Source organism: Colius striatus, chromosome 3 (assembly GCF_028858725.1).
Source record: "Colius striatus isolate bColStr4 chromosome 3, bColStr4.1.hap1, whole genome shotgun sequence".
Taxonomy (NCBI): Eukaryota; Metazoa; Chordata; class Aves; order Coliiformes; family Coliidae; genus Colius; species Colius striatus.
The window spans coordinates 48939710-48961041 of record NC_084761.1 but is presented as its reverse complement, the minus strand read 5'-3'; the positions used below and the strand labels follow the sequence as shown (position 1 = coordinate 48961041).

General features: G+C 35.8%; 1 protein-coding gene across 2 annotated transcripts in view; it reads left to right on the top strand.

Moving 5' to 3' along the window:
• The window catches only part of GRID2 (glutamate ionotropic receptor delta type subunit 2), a 737077-nt gene that overhangs the window by 505765 nt on the left and 209980 nt on the right, over positions 1 to 21332 (top strand). For both annotated transcript variants that reach the window (XM_061992861.1, XM_061992860.1), the window contains one exon: positions 8812 to 8931. In XM_061992861.1, the coding sequence (XP_061848845.1) occupies positions 8812 to 8931 (120 nt within the window). The remainder of the gene's footprint in view (positions 1 to 8811; positions 8932 to 21332) is intronic.

Genomic DNA, 21332 nt, shown 5'->3' with positions numbered 1-21332 from the left:
AGCATTTTGAAGTGTAAGTAATATCTTACTGAAAAAGTGTCCCAGGTTAGGAGATAAAGCAGATAAACTTATTATTTTATTTTTAAAAGAAAAAAAAAGGGTTGCAGAATTAGACTTAGGTAATGTTCTGTGGCATTTGCTGTTGCACTGCTATTGACATTAATATAGTGAAATAATAGAAATGAGAGTGAGGAAAAACCTGATTCATCTAGTCTATATCCTCTGATTGCAGAACTGATCCCTGTAACAGTCTCTACAGTGCTTTATCCAATATTAAGCTCTCACTGCTTCCCTGTGATTAGTATTTCATACCTTACTCATGCTTATGCATGCTCAAGATGCTTTTCCTGTTCTTCCATCTTCAAAGATATTTTTTCTTAGTTATTCCCTTTCTTCATGATGTTTACAGCCTCTGCAGATTTCAGAGACAATTATCAGAGCCTTCTGGGTCAGTAATTAGGCAAAGTATGCATAGTTTAGTAGTTTCCCCTCTAAGTTATTTTGTTCAGTCTCCTTATGTTATTGACATCTCCCTGTCCTTCTCTTGACTCACAAACCTCTTGTTACATTTCTCTCTCCCCTATCCAGTTTAGGAGGGGGAGTGATAGAACAACTTGGTGGGCATCTAGCACCCAGCCAGGGCTAAATCACTACACTTTCCTAAAATCGCCTTCTCTTTTGTCTGCATGTACTTCTTGGTAATGTACACTTACATTTAAAATGCTGTTAGTATCTATGTTGTAAATACTAAAAACTCACCAGGATGGTAAAAAAACAACCCAACAAAATTTAAATCATGCTTTATTTATGACTTTCATCAAAAATACATAAAAAATAATTTAAAATATCATGGTATTTCAAGAAGTTGTCATTCTGCGTTAGGTTTTTAACTACATCCGAAATTATGATGATGCAGGCAAATGGTAAGGCTCCTGTGAACATTGCTTATTTTTTCCCTAGCCCCAGGTCAATCTGCACGAGCTCCAAAATAATAGTTCAAGGCTTTCTTTGGTGGCTGTCTCCAGTTTCCACTCTAATAGTTTGAAGTCATGAGACTGCAAGGATAATCCAGGACACATTTCTTATTTCAAGGGCAGGATATGGCTTTAAGAGACTCTCGACTGTATTGCTCTTAACCTACTAGAGCAATTTGAAATTCACATTTGGTTCTGGAACTTTTATTCGCAACTTGCATTTTGTAAATAATATTGTGCACTTTTTCATTTATAAACTAAAAGCTTTTTCTGCTTACTACAAATAGGATGTCTGAGCTGGAAAAGTCAAAATACTCACTTTGATTTGAATTTACTATCTGATCTACAATTTCAGGCAAATTCTGGTAGCCCTACTAGCATCTCTAAATTTAGAAGTATTCCACCATGGAAAGAGCTGATGACTGTTTTGCATTCAGATTATTTGGTCACATGTGTTGTTTGTGGATGTGAGACTGATCCTCTTCTCCTACATAAACATCCTTTATGTTATTTCTTACCACAAATTCATCTCTTAGCATATCAAAGACTTTACTCCATTCTTTGTTACATGGTCCTAGACACCCAGTTCCTCTTCTTCCAGTTCTCACTTCCTAAAATTATGTGATTAATAAAAAAACCTCCTCTGTGACCATTTCAGTGCAGAAGGGCTGCACTGAAGTAGCTCTTAACCCTGAAACATGAACAAACTTGCCAGCAGAAATGTGAAAGCATTCAATAAGGCAGGAGCAAGTGGCAATTCCAGGGCTGTGATTAGCTTGCTTAAAAATTAATCAAATGCCAAGGAAATACCTGTCTTCTGCAGATAACCAGAGTTATGTCCTATTGCTTTGAGATTTTTCTACTCTTTGAATGAGATGGCTTCGATAAAAAGCCATTTTATTGGTGTAAATTAAATAACTCAAATACTCCTTAAACCTTGTTGTGCTGACAGAGATAAATGTCTAGAAGTTACACGCTAAAATTGCAGTAGAAATTTAATCCAAAATTATATACAGGCATTTCCTCTGTGTGTATGTCTGTACTATTTCAATCCCTAGGCAGAAAAAAGCTAAAGATTGCAGCGGAGAGCTGGAATTGCACAAGAAAGGAATTCTGCTTCAGTTTTGTGGTCTACATTCCTGTTGCTTCACTGAAGGACTTGAGTAGAAAAACTTCAGGATCACAACTGTATACATTTAAAATTTTAAAGTAGACATCGATGAATGTCTGATGAAATATCAAAAAACCCCAGGAAAATTTAAAAGTAATGAAAGGAAAAATTAAAAACACTTCATCTCTTTTCTTGAGAATGTTCACATTTTCCATCTTTTTTTTTTCTTTAAACATATTTTCTCTCTTGTTGTCTTGGAACATACCCTAAAACCAACTGAAAAAAAAAAAAAATAAAAACTATCCAGATTTCCTTAATTTTGAAAGAAAACTGGAGAAAGTTACTATGAAGTATTTAAATAATTTCAGAATAGAAGGTACTGCATTTCCATTTTGAAATCACCACTGTTTCAAAGATGTAGTGCATAATAACATATGACAAGAAGATATTGTTATACTTCCAAGTGAAGACACATTCTGAAATCTCCTTACCTTCATAGCAGCCTATATCACAGAGCTGGAATTCACTATCTTTTCCCAGATTTTCTCTCACCTCAATGTAGTTTCAGTGGGTTTTGCATTGTAGCAAAGTATGGTGGCAGGGGAGACAGCACTAAGGAAGAGATGCCTAATTCCAGCCTACCTGTCTTAGTAGAAGACTAGCAACTGAAGCAGCTGTTCTTCTGGATACAGAAAAGTTGAACTGGTGTTACTATCTACTGCTGCCCACAGCTGAGCTCTTACTGCTAAAAAAGCAGGAAAACATCATTCTAGAGGAAACTTTTCTAAAAGAATACTTGTCTTCCAGAATTAGATATCCAGAAACAGGAATATCTATCAGTGTTTTAGCTGTTGAGGGAGTTTCTTTGATTTCTGGAGGGAAAATAGGAAGAGAGATGGGAAATATCTATAAAACTACATGCTGAAGAGTATAAGAGATAAGGAAGTTGATGTTTTACCTGCAGCAGCTCCTGTTAAAAATAGGAAAACTATTGGTGGTAGATAAGTTGGTCTCTTTACAATTAATGAACAGAAGGTAATGACTGGGAATTAGAGTTTCAAATATTTCTTGAAATGACAAAATAGCTGACTGAATCATTCCTTATTTTCTTCTGTTACTTATCAATGTTAAACATTTGATTCCTGCATTACTGTTTCTACAAATAAATTCAAAAGTTGATTTATTTCCATGTGAATTCAGTTGATCGGACAAAGCCCAAAAAAACCCATTTTTAAGCCCACTACAATTATTAAAATCCATTAATATCCATTTCTACCTATTCTGGAACTAAATAAATAGCTAAATTCACAGGAAATACAGTCTTTGTAATTAATTTGCCCAGCTCTAGCAATTGGTTCTAAGTTCGCTTCTGTAATAGGAACTATCCCCAAATGCGTGTTCACTTGTTTATTTCTCAGTAAAGCTATTTCATAGTGAGAGAAATAAGTATTACTAGAAAATAATTCTACTGTTGGAAAAATTAATCTTCCCAAATAGCCTGAAAATAAATGTAAGTAGGATTATACAGAGGATCAACTCAGAAAAATGACACCAAGTTACTGCATATATCTTCTCTCACACTTACCTGATCTCTTCCCAGTCACATTTGTTTAGCACACTGACAAACATCAAACTTTTAGTGTTAGCAGCAACAGAAAGCCTATTCCTTTGTGGAAAATGAGCTGTACCTCATGCTATTTCATGAATCATAGGTGCAATTGTCAACTAGCTCTAGTCTCAAAAATGTCAGTGATGTTCAGTGGCGATATGTGAAAAAGATGCTAAATTGTTTTCCAGGTAGTTGATTGGACTCTCTTCACTAGCAGCCAAAATTGGTCTGTTTTCAATGTTGTGTTTTTAAAAGAATCAAATGTGAAACTTGTATTTTATACTTACAGCATTATTTTTCTGCCTGTAACCACAGTTTTTTTCCTTAATCGCAAAATAGCTACTGTCTGAGCATAACTATATTTTAAAAAAGAGAGGAAATTTGACCAGGAACAAGAGATTGTGAGAGCAAGTACAGTAATTTATAACTGAAGATTGGCTAGCTGACATTCCCAAGTAAGGTTCTCACTGCTTTCTTCAGAGACTTAGAGTACAGTAGTGCCTGAGCATATATAAACTATAGTTTATCTTGCCAGTCTAGATGGAACTCAAGTAGGCTCTAACTATATTGCCAGGCTTTACAACAGCTCTGTAAAGCCCAGAGCAGGGATCAGAAATGTGAGTAAAACATTTTTGTCCTAACAACTGACATTTCATTCTTTAGTTTTAAATGTGTCAGGAAATTGCATGGTTGCAGCTCAACCTTAGAGGAGTTTAAGAGTAGATAATAAATGTGTCTTCATTTTTCCCCAAATAGCATTGTTTCTGTAAGTCAAATGGATTGAAAAAAATGTTTTACTCTCACCTGTTATCATAATTCACGCTAAAATAACTTGGAAAAATCTCATCAGGAAGTTACTGAATCAGTAGCTATCATACAGATGGCCATTTCCTCTGTCATCTTTTTCCACTATGCATTAAGCAGAGGGATAAAACACGTACCATAAATTAAGTAATTGATTTAGAGGGACCCTTACTCTAAAAGACTATTCAGAAACTAGGAGCAATATCCTGAAACTCTCCCTAGGCAACATGCTGTCCAAATCCATCAGCCAGAAGCTATAAAACAGACTCATATATCCATTTTAAAAAGGCTATGTGTGACAATGAGGGCTACTAGAGAGCAATAACAGGATTGCCTGGCTTGCGGGCCCTTCAAGGTAGCTCTCAGGTAGGGCAGAGGCATCAGGAACCTCCAAGAAGTCTCTTATCAGATTTAGTATTGTTGTTTTATATGGTCATTTTCACTGTTTTGTCTTTCTGCCTCTGCTCTTTCCAAGCCAGGAGCATTTCCATCTAATCTGGGGTCTTATTATACTATTTGCAGATCTACACAGTCTAGGAAAGAAAGCTCTAATAAAAGATACTCTTGCATGAAATTGTTAAAGAATGATAAAATTGCTGAAACAGATGAATGAGAAGAAATAATGTGGTTACCACTGGCTTTTAGGCAACATATTTACATATTACTAACATATTTACAGTTTGTATCTTGCCCCAACTTTTGCAGTCATTTAGAAATCAAGGTAAATAAACTTACACAATGGTTTTGGGTAGAGATTCAATTCCAAAATATGGTAGGTAAGTCTGTTAACCTGTACAATATGTTAGGGGCCATGGATTTCCAAAGAATTCTGTGTTTTCTGAAAGAGTGAATTTAATTACTTCAAATGTAACTGAGACGAATTGCTTCTTCAAATTACTTTTTTATCATATTTGTTCAAATAAGGACAAAGATTATTAAAAACTGTTGACTAAAATTTTTAATTGGTGTCTCATATTTTAGAAATTATTCCATCTTCATATCCCACAAATTATTTGAAAGAGTCTTAATCTGGTAAACAAAGTCACTTTAAATTTCTATATTGGAAGTTCCAAGTTTATAACTACTTTTTCACAAAATAAGTAAAGCAGAAAACACTTTCTGCTGTTCAAAGCATCTGTGTTAACAGATTTACTTTTTTGTTGTAGAATACTTTGTTTCTTGTCTGTTTTTTTCCACAATTTTCCCTTTCTTTTTTCCAGACCTTGTTTATGGCTCACTTGAAATCATAGCACAGCTCAGATCGTCTCTAATTGATTAATTTTCATACTTTACCTATGTTGTGGTTTTAGGCCCAGCTGGGCACAAGGACCACGCAGCCAACTGCTCACTTTCCCATCCCCACCCCACTCCATGGAGGGATGGGGAAGAAAAAAGTAACAGAAGGCCTTATGAAAATCCCCAAGGACAAGGAGGTCTCCCTCACCAATTACAGACTCAGGAAAAACAGAGAGGGCTACTCGACTTGGGAAAGAAAACAAAACTAATTTAATCATCTGCCCACCAAAAACATAATAAACAGAAAACAACAGAGTGGGATGATGATGAAGAGTATGACCAGCCCTTTCTGACCACCTTACCCTCTCCACCTTACCCTCTTTCCCTCCTCACCTGTCAGCAGCTTAGGGGAGGAGGGAATGACAGGTGCATTCAGTCCTGTTCTGATGGCTTCTGCCACTTGTCTTGCCTCAGGGCAGGTAGACTCATTGCCAACTACTCCCTGCTCCAGCTCAGGGTCCCTCACATGCCAAGCATCCCTGCATAGACCAATCCAAAGTGCATTCATCCTGGGGACTGCAGGCCCTCTCCACCTCCTGTATGGGTCTTCTCTGCGGCTAACCCTCGGCCGAGACCAGTCTGCTCTATGGCTACCTCCCCAGTCTCTTGCCCCGCCGGGCACGAGCATCCTCCCTGGCATGAGGACTTCCTGGAGCTGCTGTTGACTTTGTCCCACGATTTCCCTTCATGGGTCTCAGGGAAACAGCCTGCAGGAGGGTCTCCAGTCCAGCAGTCTCCTCTCCTGCATCACTGACTATGAGTCTCATGTGGCTGATTCCATCTTGTCCCACTTCTTCCACCTCATCCTCCTACTGCAGATTCCCCTTCTTAATCTCAGAGGTACTGTATTGACCCAGACAGACCAGAGATGGATCCAACTCAGAGACAAAGGTAGTTCCAAGAACTTATGGGTGCCAACACTGCAGACTCTTCTCCCTGTTACTGAATAAAATTATCTCCACAGAAACCCAACATAACCTACCTCAGGCTCACAGAGAGAGGGGAAGGTTTTAGAAGGTAATCTAAGAAATATGAAGTGTAATAAAAGTGGTATATGGTAAGGGGTCAGTGGTGTGGGAGTAGGAACAGGGACGGCAACTCAGCCAGATGGAGGCTTTTGGGAACCAGATGGAGTTTCCAAGCCTTGCACATCTGTGTTGCTTTGCAGGCATTTCTAAGTCATATATATGTATCTTGAAATTCTGGCTTAATTAATAAAAAATAATTAGATGAGACCATATGAGTATAAAGGTATGCAGAATAGGTTTTTATTTTTGGGTTCTGAATAGGACGCAGTCAAATGTATCAGAAAAGATTTATATTTGTGAAATTTATTTACCTAAGGATATGTTCAAATGATTTTGCAGGTAAACATGAGCTCAGTTTATCTTTACTCTGAACCAGCCAGAGGTGTGCTAACTGCAGTCTAAAAGCCGTGAAGGTATAATTATTACAGGATTGTGTTCAAGCTAATAAGTAACTTCAGTGTCATGCTAACCATAGCAACCTGCATCAGAATTGCCTGGCTGGCTGTCATTGAGGGCGAAATGACCTGAAGTCTTCCTGCAAAGACAGTAGAGATGTAACTTTAATCAGGATATTCTTTTTTCTTTTTTTTTTTTTATTCTAGTATCTCATTTAAAAAACTAGAAAAAAATATTTATATACGTGAAGTATTATTTTGTTTTTAACAGAAAATGACAGTTCATAAAATATTTATGTGTAATTACCTGATAATAGTAGTCTCTAGTAAGTTTTAAAGGTATTACCTCAATGATCAACTTTTTTTATTTTATTATCATCATTTTAATATTTTATAAAATGATGAGTAAACTGCAATGACAGTACAAATTTTGTACTCTTTCCTGCATTTTTCTCCAAACCAAAGATGTGAAACTAGAGCTTTTGAAATCATGATTTAGCAAGGTTCATGTGCTTAGTTTGGTAGCTTACATCACAAATGTTTATTTTCCTTTAAAAAAAAGAAAACAAACAATCTCTGTTGCAAAACACTTGCCTTGTGCTTTGAAGAAAAGCTATGTTTTTCATATGATTTTACACCGGAGTAGATTTTTTTCTTAATATGTTCAAGTTTTTTTGAGGTAGTGGGTTAAACATCTTTTCATTTGCTGAATCTGGAAACTGAAGACATTTTTTTATAAAGATTGTCATTATAGGCATTTCATCTGGCTCTGTTGATTTTACAGTTCAGATCAGCACAGTTCTACAAAGATGCAACGTGTGTCATGTTAAATTAAACCTGGAATACATTTTGAGTATTTCTGTAGCATGTGTAGCACTTTAAACTCTGATTCTCTAGAGTAAATACTCACTTTCATCTTTAGTGTTTAATTCTGTAAAAGCAAGCTTGAAATTATGCTACATTGTTGCTTTTCTCATACATTCTTAGTAGCAGAGGAGGATTGTAGAGGAAAACAGGAAAATTACTATATTCTGCTAGACAAGCCCCTCTTCATTTGCGCAGATCACTTAGATTGGTGTCAAAAAAACCACCTTACTTTAACCAAAGTTCAACCTAATCTTATGTGGAAGTCTCTTTCGGGAAAGAAACTTTTTTTTTTTTTTTGGAGAGGGACTGAATAAGGAAGCGGCTCCATTTTGTGAACTTGCTTAGATATATTAATCCTTACTTTTGTTTCCACTAAAATTAGGGTGTTTTTTTTTTTTTTTTCTTAATCAGGATAGAATATCTATACACATCTACTGATGGGTTAAAAACCATAAATTGGAGTGCAAATGCACTAAAAGTAAGATTATTACTTGTATTGCATCTGCTTAACATTGCTGAGTTTGATTTTGTTGTGAAGAAGTTGAATGATGCAGCAACAATTTATGCTTCAGAATTTTAGGAAATGTGGTCTTTGGAGAATTGTCCTAATTCTGGTAGCTGTGCATGCATTCTACATAGTTAGTGCACAAATCCCTCAGAGAGACAACATGTTGTTACAATTGTCTACTCCTGAGTTTTTACTTAATTCTCCTTTTTTTTTCAATAGGGTGGAGTGAATGGCCTGACTGGAGAGCTAGAATTTGCAGAAAATGGAGGGAATCCCAATGTGCATTTTGAAATCTTGGGGACAAATTATGGAGAAGATCTTGGCAGAGGCATCCGCAAGGTGAGACTACATAGAGACTATTTTTACTAGTCTTGGGACTATTTTCACTGATCTTTTAAAAAATCTTTCTTGTGTTTCATGTTAATTGAAAAATGTTTGATGACAGAAAATATGTCATTGTGTACCACTGAGAGGAATAAAAAATAAGAAAGTCTTGAACTTCTGAATACCAAACTCTTTCATTATTGCAAAGATGCCTTGAAGTAGGTTATGTTGATCAAGGTGCTTGTAATACAGAATGTGTTAGGCTGCTGGCTGACCACCCCAGAAGACTAGTGAAAGCTTTTTTTGGTTGTTTTGGAACCCTTGCAACTAATTTCTAAAATAGAAAACTTTACATTGAATGACATTTTGAGCACTCCCTTTCACACTTGGTGCTTATGGTCAAAGTGGGATGCTGCATAGGTACAGAAAGAGAAAAATCTGTTTTGTCTATAACAGACAAAATTTTTGTAATCTCTTGTCTTTAGGAAATAAGGACACAATGTTTTAGTAGAAGTTAACTTTTACTGAGTAAGTGTAATGGTATGTGTTCACCTTTGAAACACAGTCCAAATACTTGCACCTAGATTGTTTGAGAACACATACATATCCAGCAAAATTACTTTTTCCTGATATTTCAATTTTGCTAGTCCATAAAAAAAATTAAGTCATGTGTATGGAATGATGGAAGTAGGCCTCTATTTGCAGTACATATCTTTAACTTTGGACAACTGCCCATCTGGGATGGCAACAGTAAAAGTAGCAAAAATCATATGGTACCTCTTAAGAAAATAAAAGGCGAATAGGCTTGTTGAAGAGCAACTCTCCTTCAAAGACTGACTTCCTGAAAGATGATACCAAGATCTCTTGCTTTGATGTATTAGATTACACTGGGTTTTATATGCAAGGAATCTGAAGTGATTTTCTGAAAGCAAATCTGGAGGAAGTTATCTTAATATATGTAAACTGGTTCTTTGTGTCAGTGTCACTATATGATGAAGTACATCATTTGTCTCCTTACCTTCTGCAGTAACAGATAAGTGCTCTGAAAGAAGAGAGAGATAAATAAGAAGTTAAAAGTGTCTCTAAACTCTTGGAATTTATCCTCTGCTATTCATTGGAATTGTTATTCCATTCCTGCTCTTTCATCTGTTGTCAATCTTAACATACACACGTGCCAATAGCTATGTCACCTTGAGCAGAGATCCTGAGAGATGCTTTGGAATCTAAATAGAACTAGAACTTGTTGATATTTGGAGATGAGTTTGAAAAGTCTGACCAGACTCCAACTAGAACATGGGATGTGTCTCTATTCCTTCTCCTATAAATTTTGTCTTTTTCATCATATTTTGACTTGATGAATTTTTCATGCTATTCATCAGGGAGCTATTTATTCTTTAGAGCAGCCAGGTAGTCCTTTCCAGGAAAATCTGTATCTTCATTTAGTTTAATCAGTTGACTTTGGCTGTTTCTTTACTTCAAATGTGTCTAGATAAATGCTCGAGTAAAGCATTAAATTGTGTTCCTCCATTTCAAAACCAGAAGATAGAGACCCACAAAAAAAAATCTTGGAAATATAAAAGTATGAGAAGACTTCCTAGCCTTTTTAACTCTTTTCCAAAGGTATAATTCAGATTTATATTGTCAACATTGCCAACTATGGTGCAGTTTACTTTTAAAGAAGATATATTAATGACGATGGGCATGTGTAAGTTGTGCAAAACAATGAGATAGGGTTTTTTTACCCTTTAAAATAGTACAGGGACAAATGTACATTCACTATCTTTGAAAGGAAATAGATCTGAAGTTGGTCAAAGAGAATATTTGCACAGAATATGATTTGATGAAGAAACTCAGCGTTACAAGACCCTATTCAGGAGAAAACAAAGTTTAAAAAGTAAGATACTAAAAGTATGTATTTTTTTACGTCTGCAAAGATGAGCACTTTAAAGTTCATACAAAAATTTTCCTGTTGAAGCTTTCACTAAATGTCTACCCTTTGAGTTTTCAAATGTCCAGAGAAGAACAGATTTAATCTGTTCCAATTGTTTTTTTCTGATTAGCGTTCAGTGATCCAGATAAAGCTTTAGAAAGAGTCCTGGTGTTGAGAAAGGAACTTTCTTTAGAAAGAAATTTCTGTATATAATGAGAGGATGTGATAATTGTAAAAATAATTCCAAGGAAATATTGGATTTTTTTCCCACTAAATTGGATAGTAAAAGGATTTAAAATAAATACAGTCTTTATAATCAATACCACAAAGTTAAAAAAACAAAGTGGGGATTATAAAATATTCACATCAGAAATAAATAAAAGTTTTAAAGTAAAATACTATATGTTGGCTTTGCTCTTTGTATCTTTGATTAGGCTTTACTTCATAATGTATAAGGCACTAGGGTTGGAAGTAAATCACAATAATAACAGGAGTCAGATATTTTTTTTGTTAGCTACACTAATTAAACTGCTCTTCAGACTTCTATGTATATAGCAGCCTGACTACAGATCTACCTATCCATTTTTCTCAACTACAGTGGAAGCAGCTGCAATTAGCAGACTTACTGAAATTTCTAAACCAATGCATCTTCCCTAATTAACATGTTTCCAGGTACTTTTATAGGAGATAATGAGGGGTAAAATCATGACAAAAGGCCCATTGAAGTGTTCATGTCAAGTCAAGTGTGCAAAGATTTTTTCCTTTTTCATGATGAACAATTAATTGATTTTCATTAGAGCAGGTAACATTTTTAAATGTACTTGAATTTCTCAAGAGTTCAAATTCGGCTTGAAGTCAGTTCTATTTGAGTTCCAGAGTAATTTACTTACTTCTGAAAAGTTCACTTATGTTCACAGGTTAATATTTCTAGGGTTCATAAAGGCAAGTGGTTTAGGAAACACCAAAAGTTCATGTTTGTGTTTGTTTTTATTGGCCAAATGAAGCCATAGAACTATCAGAAACTGTCTGCAAGTCTCCTCCAACTTCCATGGGCTACTATCATAGCTAGAAAGCACATGGGTTACTATCATACCTAGAAAGCATTCATGTTTAGGTTCATTGCGTTAAGTCTTTCATCTAGTAATGAAGTAGCAAACTCAGGAGCAGAATTTGCCAGAAATCAAATCTGTAAATGCTATCCAGCACCTTGAAGACCGTGGATTGCTTAGACTACATGAGTTGCCAGAGTCAGGTACTTGGGATAATAGAGTCAGATTGCTGCCAGCCACTGATTTTATTGACACCAGCAGTGTTACCATCTCAAAAAAAACACAGAAAAACTGCTTTTACACATCATGCTGTGACTTGCTTTTGTGTGGATATAGTTATATTCAGTGGGAAACATGGGTGTATTTCTGACATTTCTCTGTTGGCATTTGTCTATTGGTATTTGACATTTTAGTGTGTATTCTTTGACATTTAAATTTTGGTGTAATGCTTTTATCTATACTGTTGAAATAAAAGCTGACATTCCTGTGAATAACCATCCAACAAACAAACGAACAAAAGGGAGTTGATAGCTCAGAGTACTGTCTCATGTCTTAGTAGTGTAGAAAACAGCACTACGGAAATAAAGTGTGTTTCATGTTTCTTCTAGTGATCCTGTAATTCATAATGGGCTCACCCTCAAAGGCTCAATGCTACACATTTTTAAGTTTAGAGGACTTTCTTCCTGTTCCCACACTGGTTTTCTTACCAGCTGTGGACACTTGGAGATGGTGGTGCATTTTGCTCTGCTTCCATGTCCTTGTGAGCATACAGTCACCTCCTGTGTGTTTCTCTTCTCTTCTGAAGATTTCTCTTCTGTCATTTTCTCTCAGTGGGGGAATGAGAGAGCACCCAAGGCTCTCACATCTCTTCCTCTCTGCACCAGTATGTCCATGTCAAAGGTTTCTTTGCATTCAGGACACCTAGGATGCCTTGAAGCAAGGATGGAGCCCTGGGCATGCAGAAAAGCTGATAATGCTGGGTAGGGCAGCTTGGTACCTGAGGATGCTTTGAGCCCTCTGACTTTGTCTGGTAGGATTGTAGGACTCTGTCCTAAAAGATCTTAATTTGATGAATTTAAGGAGAAAAAGCTATATATTTTTATCTGAGCAATATCTGTAGTGCAAAATGTTTTGTATGAATGTAATTGAAGACTTTTGGCCGTAATGTTTGACAGGTATGTTGTTCCTCTTTCTGCCAGTGTGAATGGCAGAACCTTTCCTGTAGAGGTGTATAAGCATGCAGGCTTATATTTCTGAGGTTATTAAGGGTTACATGAAACATTCTATAGTTGTGTTATTTGTTCAGAGATGGGAAAATACACAAAGGGTGTCAGGAAGATGCAGCCAGACTCTTCTCAATGATGTCTACTGGTAGGACAAGGGGCAACAGGTACAAGCTGGAACATAAGAGGTTCCTAAGAAACATAAAGAAAAACTGCTCCACCGTGGGGGTGACAGAGCACTGGAACAGACCGCCCAGATGGGTTGTGGAGTCTCCTCTGGGGACATTCAAAACACACGTGGATGAGCTCCTGTGTAATCTACTCAGCTGTTTCTAAAGGTTGACATACAATTTATTATGTGTCTGAAAGACAGAAATGCAATTTACATACACATTATTGATTGTGTGTTTCCTAGTGAATTGAAAATAAATGTTGATGTGTTCAATTGCTTTGCCTCTAGTGTTGATAGAGGAGATGGATCTGGTACAGTACTAACATGATACTTTCTCTAATGGAACTTTAAATACCTAAGCAGCCTGCTAGAAATGAAATAAACTATCTAATACTAAAGGTTAAGAGGTAATTAAATAACTTGGTGAACTTGGACCTGCTATTCCTGTCCAGCACAGTATTTAAATCTGTAGACCCACTGAAGAGTACCATTTCCTTCCTTTATCTAGTGCTATGCAATAGACAAAGATACAGTGACCGATTCTTTATTTTCTACTAGCTTCTGCAAATCATTTGTGAAATTTCAGTGAAATTTAATTTGTCTGAAAAGTGTTGGAAATTTGCATGGTACCACAGTGAAACTAGTGTTAGGAGAGAACTGTGGTTTGCTTGAAATTGCACTGCTTTGTTTAGCTTAAAGTTCAAATATATTGCTTATTTGAGTCTAACGCAAAACAGAAAAAAATACCACTATCTATAATTATATACCCAAATTTTAAACAATTTAGAAGTTAAAAAAAAAAAAATCCCTCTCTTTATTTTGACTAAAGTATTTTCTTTTAAAATCTGAGACTGCAGAAAGACAGATTGACTCAAAGTAATCAATAGTGTACCATCTGGAGAATTTGTCAAGTTTTGGACTCTAAATCAAATGGAGCTGGAGGGAAATCTAAATCTTAGTGCTGGACTGTTGAGGTGCCTACCCTGATCTGGAGCTGTTTGTCCAGATGACTGAGTATTTCAGTGTTCCCAACAAGTGCAAAGTAAAGAAGCTAGAGATGGATTTGGTGTCTTGATGGATGCTGCCACAGTAATATGGAAGACCGAGGTTCAAGTCCTTCTTCTAGTGATCATTAATAAATGCAGAGCAGACCTTCTACTACCAGCACTGTTGCAAGCAGCATTTTCCCTGTGAATTAATCAGTTGTGGAGCAGGAATAAATCACCCAGTAATAAGTGAGAGCTCATAAGGTTTATGAGCAAAATCACTCAGAACTCAAACTCCAAACTAATACCCACAAAGCCAAGGCAAACACAATGCAATAGAGACATATTATCTCAACTACTTCTCTTTAGAAACAGCAGTCAGATATGTCTGCAGAGCTCCAGTGCACTCATGTATTCGAACATAGTGAGACCTCTTCTGAAACTGAAAAGTGATTTCAGGCTACAAAACAAACAGGTCTCTAGAATTCTCAGTCTACAATAATAAGGATAAGTTCCTGGATTAAAATTCAACTCAAATCATTAAGATTTAGGTTTATCCAGTTTTCTGCAAGCAGGTAGGATGGCTTTTTTTTTTTACATTTATGAGGCTAGAGGAGTGCAATTTGAACCCAAGCAAAATATCTTTCAAGCCTCTGAAAAATTGCAGCACTCTGCAGGGGAAAAGGAAAAAATGGAGAATGCAGGGTGGCAGGAGGGAAGAATGCAACTGAGACCCTGGAGAGAAGCATTGATGTCAAACTGAAATTCCCCTTAGGACCTTGGTACTCTGAAGCATTTCCCTTGGTAATTTTGTCAGGGATGAGTCTGTTTGCTTTTTTGCTCAGAATTTCCATTCTTGTCAAAACTGATGTGAATGTTCTTACTGAAAACTTGCAGTGGATTGGGAATGGCTTATTTTGACTGGTTGCTTTCATTAGAAAAAGATGAATTGGTTTTATATGCTTTAAATTATAAGGTTCGTAGGGTTTATTCATTTTTGTTCATAGGGATAGGAGGTTACATGTTAACAGTCTCCTGTTGAAAATACAATTATCTCAACAGCAAAGAACAGGAGAAATATTTTTTACTTTCAAGGCTGGGTTTTTAATTTCCTTTAATATCTTATTATGACAATGGAAACTCGAGAAAGATCAGTCAAAATATAATAATAATAAAAAAGCTAGGAACTCTATCAGTAACTCCTGTTTTGTGTTGATGCTGCTAGGCAAGTGCCTAACAACAGAGGCTCCTGTGTGATTATTCTGTGCTTCAAAAGAGGCATAAGAGCAAATGATACAGAACTTCATTAACTTCTCTTTTTGCAGCAACGATTTTTTGTCCTGAAAAACTCTGACTAGCAAAAAATAGTCTTAGTTTTTTAATAACTACAGTGTGAAGGGAATTTGGATCTCAATGTTGATCAGATTAATGTAGCAAATGAAACTTGATTCGTATCTGTTAGCCATTTTTCCTTCATTTTTGGATTCCTCTCTTCCTATTGATCTGCTTGCAGTAGGCCACAGGTCAACCAGACCAAGGGATTATATAACTTTTCATTTTCCAAACTTGACATCTGTAATTAATAACCATTTATAGTTTTCAGTAGGATTGATTGGGCCACTTTTGAAATCCTTTATAAAGGTTATGTGACTTTTTTTTCTGCTTGAGTAGCTGTCAAAGCCTCCTGGTGAACATGGATCTGCAGAACTGACCAGCAAGTTATGCTGGATTTTATCCTCAAATATGTCAGCAGAGCAAATTAGCTTTGTAACTCATTTCAGAGATCTGAAGTGCTTGGAAACTTTGAAGGGCCTCAAAACCAGCATTTTGAATAATGATAGGAGAAACTGTGTGATTTAAGAATGGGCTTAATGCTTCATTGACCTTCAAGGCAGTAATGCTGCTATGCAATTTTGGAAATCCTATTAAGGGCTTCTCTTCACATTTAAGAGAGCAGTCACTGAGTGCTGCTTCAAGAATGCAGTTCATCACCCTTGACACTAATAGAATAAAACAATTAAATTTGGAATTATTTGTATAAAAGTGGTGATCCTCAATAAATTTTAAATACCTTTCACAGGAGAAATTTTCAAAAGTTATCAATGTTTGTGTTTTCCTCTTTAGAGTTGGTTTGTTTTCAGTCAAAGCTGTCATTTGATGAAAATTGCTTTATTTCAAAAATACCTTCCACTAGTAGGAAGAAGTAATAACGCGCCATTAATCAAAAAAAAAAAAAAGAGGGCTGTGGTAGTTAATTTATCATGTGAAGTACGAAATAATGACTATATCTTCAGTAAGTTAACTATTTTCATCCAAATTTGGATGGAAATTGGGTATCCTATTAAAAAAAAATAATACTAATTGGAAAACTGTGTAGACAGCAGAAAGAGGTGATTAAAAATTTCGGCTACTTCTTTTAACAGAAGGCATAAAGAGATGGTAGTAGGAAATGGTTCCTTTAGCTTTAGCTTTTGAAGGTAGAGAAGAGTGTTGTTCAGTTATCATATTTAAGAGCTCAATACACAGCCTTAGGAGGGGTTATAACAGATTTCACTCCATAACACATGGAAATAGATCTACACATATTTCACAGGATTTGATAAATTGTTTTTTTCTTCAAGAACCACTGGCATGATTAGATGGCCTGAAATGTCCTATCAAGCATGTGTCCCTACGATACTGAATCCCAGATTGGACTTCAAAGATCATCTGGCCCAACTTTTCAATAATTTTTTTCTACTTTGCAGAATTTCTGAGTGACTTCTCCTTAAAAGAAGTATTGTTTTATAGGTTGATGGATGTTGAGTGAGCCCCTGCGGTACATCTGAAAGGCTTAGCAGGCTCATATTGTTCAAAACTTTGCTGTTACAAGTTTTAAAGTAGGCAGAGCTCTCTGGCAGTAAAATCTTTGTTCCAGTTTAGGCTATTAGAAGAAAAATATGAAAACGTGTCTTGTGACACACTGAATATTAATGTATTACAGAGATGAAAGCAAGTTGATTTTTTTCTTGTTTAGTTTTTTGTATTGTGTGGGGAGTTTTGTTGTGAGATTTTTTTTTTTTTGAAAGACTGTATTTCATTGTATGATGCTTAATGATATTTTGTTGAGAGTAGTAGACAGAATTTTCCCACAGTGGGATAGGCAATCCTGATAAACCCAAAAACTTTTACCTCTGTTACCATAGAGTAGTCAGTGCCACTTTCTACTAAGGCAAGGAGAACTCAAAAATGTAATCCTTTAGTCTTCTCTCTACAGGCTGTGGGATCTAGAGGAGCTAGCAGAGTCATAAGCTGATCGGGAAACTGGTAATTTAATTCAATGAAAATGCAAAGCCTGTGGATTTCCACTGAGAATACCTTCTATCTGTCTATCTGTCTGTCTATCTATCCATCCATCCATCCATATATAATATCCATCAGCTGTCACTGCTGTGGGAGTAGATTTACAGTAAGCAAGTGTGTGAAAACATTCATGAAGCTGCTAAAGACTCCCAAATTCATCAGAAAGAGTCACATTAGCAAAGTGCCAAGGGTCAACTGTTCCTTGGCCAGACGAGAGTGGTGCCCACTAGGGACAACAGCTTGAGTTGATGGGGAGTCTCACATTTGAGTTGGACCAGAAAATGCATGTGGGTACCATGGTTAGCTAAAGAGAAGGAGGAGAAATGATGTGTTGAATTTTGGAAATTGCTTTCCACTGTTATTAGCACAACACAGCTGAATACAGTACATCTTTCTTTGTTGTGGTGTTATTAAGACAGATAAGAAACTAAGTGTCATGTTTGAAAATTGCCCCTGTGGTTTCAACTTGGATGCTGTACCATTGTTTATAACATACTGTAGTTTTCAGGTAATATACTCATCTCATTTATTTCAAAATATGCCAGAGTTTACTATGCATAAATCATCATTTTTCAATTTCTTATCTGAAGAAAGAACTTCAGAAGTTATGTCATTTTCTTAATATTGCTTTTATTGCAATGATGAGATATGTTTCCCATAAACTGGTTATAGCTGTATCCTGCAATTAAAAGAATCCTAAAAGTGATTTCCAGAGATAAAAAGTTAGTTCTATGTAATTGCTAAGAGCCACCTCCTTGCACCTTTTATGTTCTTTACAAATAAGAAAGATGAGGATGGTGAAGCTTTCAATGACTTCATAATATTTATAGTTCTTTCATACTGTTGAAAGATTTTTATGATTCAACCTTAAAATTACAGTGCTCAGGTTTTTGCCTGTTATAGAGTTATGATATAATGCCTTAATCAAAGGGTAAGTTACAATAAAAATTAATAATAAATACTCTTGCCATGGCGTATTCCTGCTTTTAAATGTGCAACTGAAGTAGTAAAAAAGGGATCTTTCAAATCCATTACATTTTCATCTCAGCAGACAGAATGAACTTAATTTGATACAACCTCTCTTTTTGAAAAATATTTTCATGAAATTGTAAGCTTTAAAATTCTTAACTAAATAGGACGAAATATTAGGTTTTAAAGAGTTTGTCAAGAAATGTCTGGCACCTGTGGGAGATATGTGTCGGAAAATAGTTTCATCATTACTTCAAATACTATGACTCTCCATTTCTCAAAACCTGTGAAAAACCTGGCAATTTTTCTCTCAAGTATAGCTATGGAGAGAATATTTTTGTCTTCTGTTGAAATTTGAGCTCAAATTTAAGTCATACACATAAAGCATTTTATGAGTTGGTTTAGAAAAATTTATCATAAGATATCAAAACTAGTATGCTTCATTAAAAAAAATAATTGATATCTGAATTTAAGCTATTAACTTATTTGCTATAAATAATAACTTTAGCGTATTCACAGACAGCAGAAATGTATATTGAGAGTAAAGTGCATGGTACAGGAAACAATGTCTCCCTTAAACCCCTGGAGATAAATCCTTTTTTTTTTCATTGGCTTATCTGACATTTCACTCTAGGAGAGATGGATAAAGAAGTCAAAGCAAAACCAGAGGTTAGGAGCCAAGCATGGTTAGAGTAAGAAATTAGAGTTGTTTTGCTATGGCTGGGCCAGTCGGTGTTTCACGAGTGATCCCAATGTTATTGCAGATATTGACAAAGTTATCTCTACTGCTATCTCATCCTGTGCTAATCATGCTGCCTTTTATATGTATTATCTTGGGCAGTTTTGCATGCTTACAGTTCATTTACCTGTTGCTTTACCTGTATTACTTTGTATTTCTGATATCTTGTTTTTACTTCCCCATGGTATCCCTTGAAATTGAGGTCTAGCCTCATCTTTGCTGCATTGTGCTGAACCAAGCTGCTTCTGCACCTTGTCTGGTCATAAAGCTGTTAGTCTGAAATGCTGGATTTGTTTTCTTGTACTTTCTTTTTTTAATGGACTTTTATAATAATTAATGTACTTACAGGTCATAAATAATCTGATTTAAAGTATGCATTCCAATGGAATGCTTTAATAATGAGCAATAAGTGGTTTATATTCATATTTTCATGCAACATGAAGTTTGTATACACCTCTACTGGTTTTGCATTATAATTTGATTGCTTTTAAAAATAATATATTTTAAAGCCTTGATACTGATGATTTGCATCAGTTTGACTCTAAAACGTTTCGGTACTCTAAACTTATTAGTATTCTGAATTAGTACTCGGGTACACTTAACTCTCTAAGTTTATTAATTGCTGATAAAAATGTGTGATTTCCCCATTGAGTATGCGTTTCTGAGATCTCATTAGCCAGTTAATTTTAAGTTGTGTATTGTATTACTTGAGACAAATACTTGGCATAAATATACCAAGTATGAAAACAAATATTTTAGTTAGGATTTAGTGGAATAGCTTATATCCGTGATTCAAGCACACTTATCACTCAGTGGAACAGTGAAAATTAATGCAATTTTGTTAAAATATGTATTAATTTCATAAATGGAGTATCGATCCCACTTATGCCACCATGGTTAAAGAGTTTTATAAACTCTTGTTCCTCGTATCTATACCTGTATACATTAAAAGTTATCTTCGTATTCCTATTCATCTTTGCTCTACAGCAACTACCTTGCTTTGCATTCCCGGACCACCCTGCTACTAGGTGTGTGTTTGTTGCTACTTCATTCCTTTTTTCGTTCACTCAAATTACAAGTTTTGCTTCAGACATTGGAGACTGTGTGAGCCTGCTTTGTATTACAAAGCACATCAGAAGTAATGTTGCATTAGCAAAGAGAATTCTGAGAATTTCCATGTTTTGCTACAGCAATGAAGGCAATTGCATAAAATGCATGAAAGGAAAATGCATGCACTGAAAAAATCTGCTCAGAAAAGGTTATAGAAGAGCTGATTCAAGCTTTGAATTAGAGAGGAGATCCAGTTCAGTGTCAGAGCAGTTTTGTTAACACAGTGGATTTTAGCTAGTAATGGGAGTTGGTAAGTGTAACACCACAGAATGGGGCTACAACCTGGAAAACCAAATGCCACATGAATGGATTATTATGTTATCTCTGTCTGTTGCAAGAGGAAGGAACAGATAAGGTGGACTTTCTGTTCTACAATGGTAACGATGTATGGAAGTATTTTATCCAAAGCCCAACCTACTTGGATAGACCATATGTCAGATTGCTAGCAGAAAAGTTTTACAGTACAGCCTTTTGGTCAGTGTAGACTGATGTAGACTAAGATACATTTTTTCCCCCATATTTAGTTCGCAAATTGCCTTTTCAAATATGTTTGAAAGACTAGAACAATTCACATATAGTTTGGTCTTCAGTAAAGTTTTAATGAGTCTCTTGACACACTTGATTCTGGATAGTAAAATTGATTTATCTATTTGGCCTTGAGACTTGTCATTCACTGAACGGCATGTGAAAGTTATTTTCCACTGTCTCTACTAACTTTACTGCTGAAGACCTTACACCCTGCTTGATTTTAGCTTTGTCACTTATTGTGTCTGCAGGAAAGGAAACATGACAAGAACCAGATAGGTGATAGATATCTTATCACGTGAGAATACAATCTTTATGTTGCTTTGTGACTGTAGGCCACGAATAGATTGCATTAAATAGAGATTCATGTA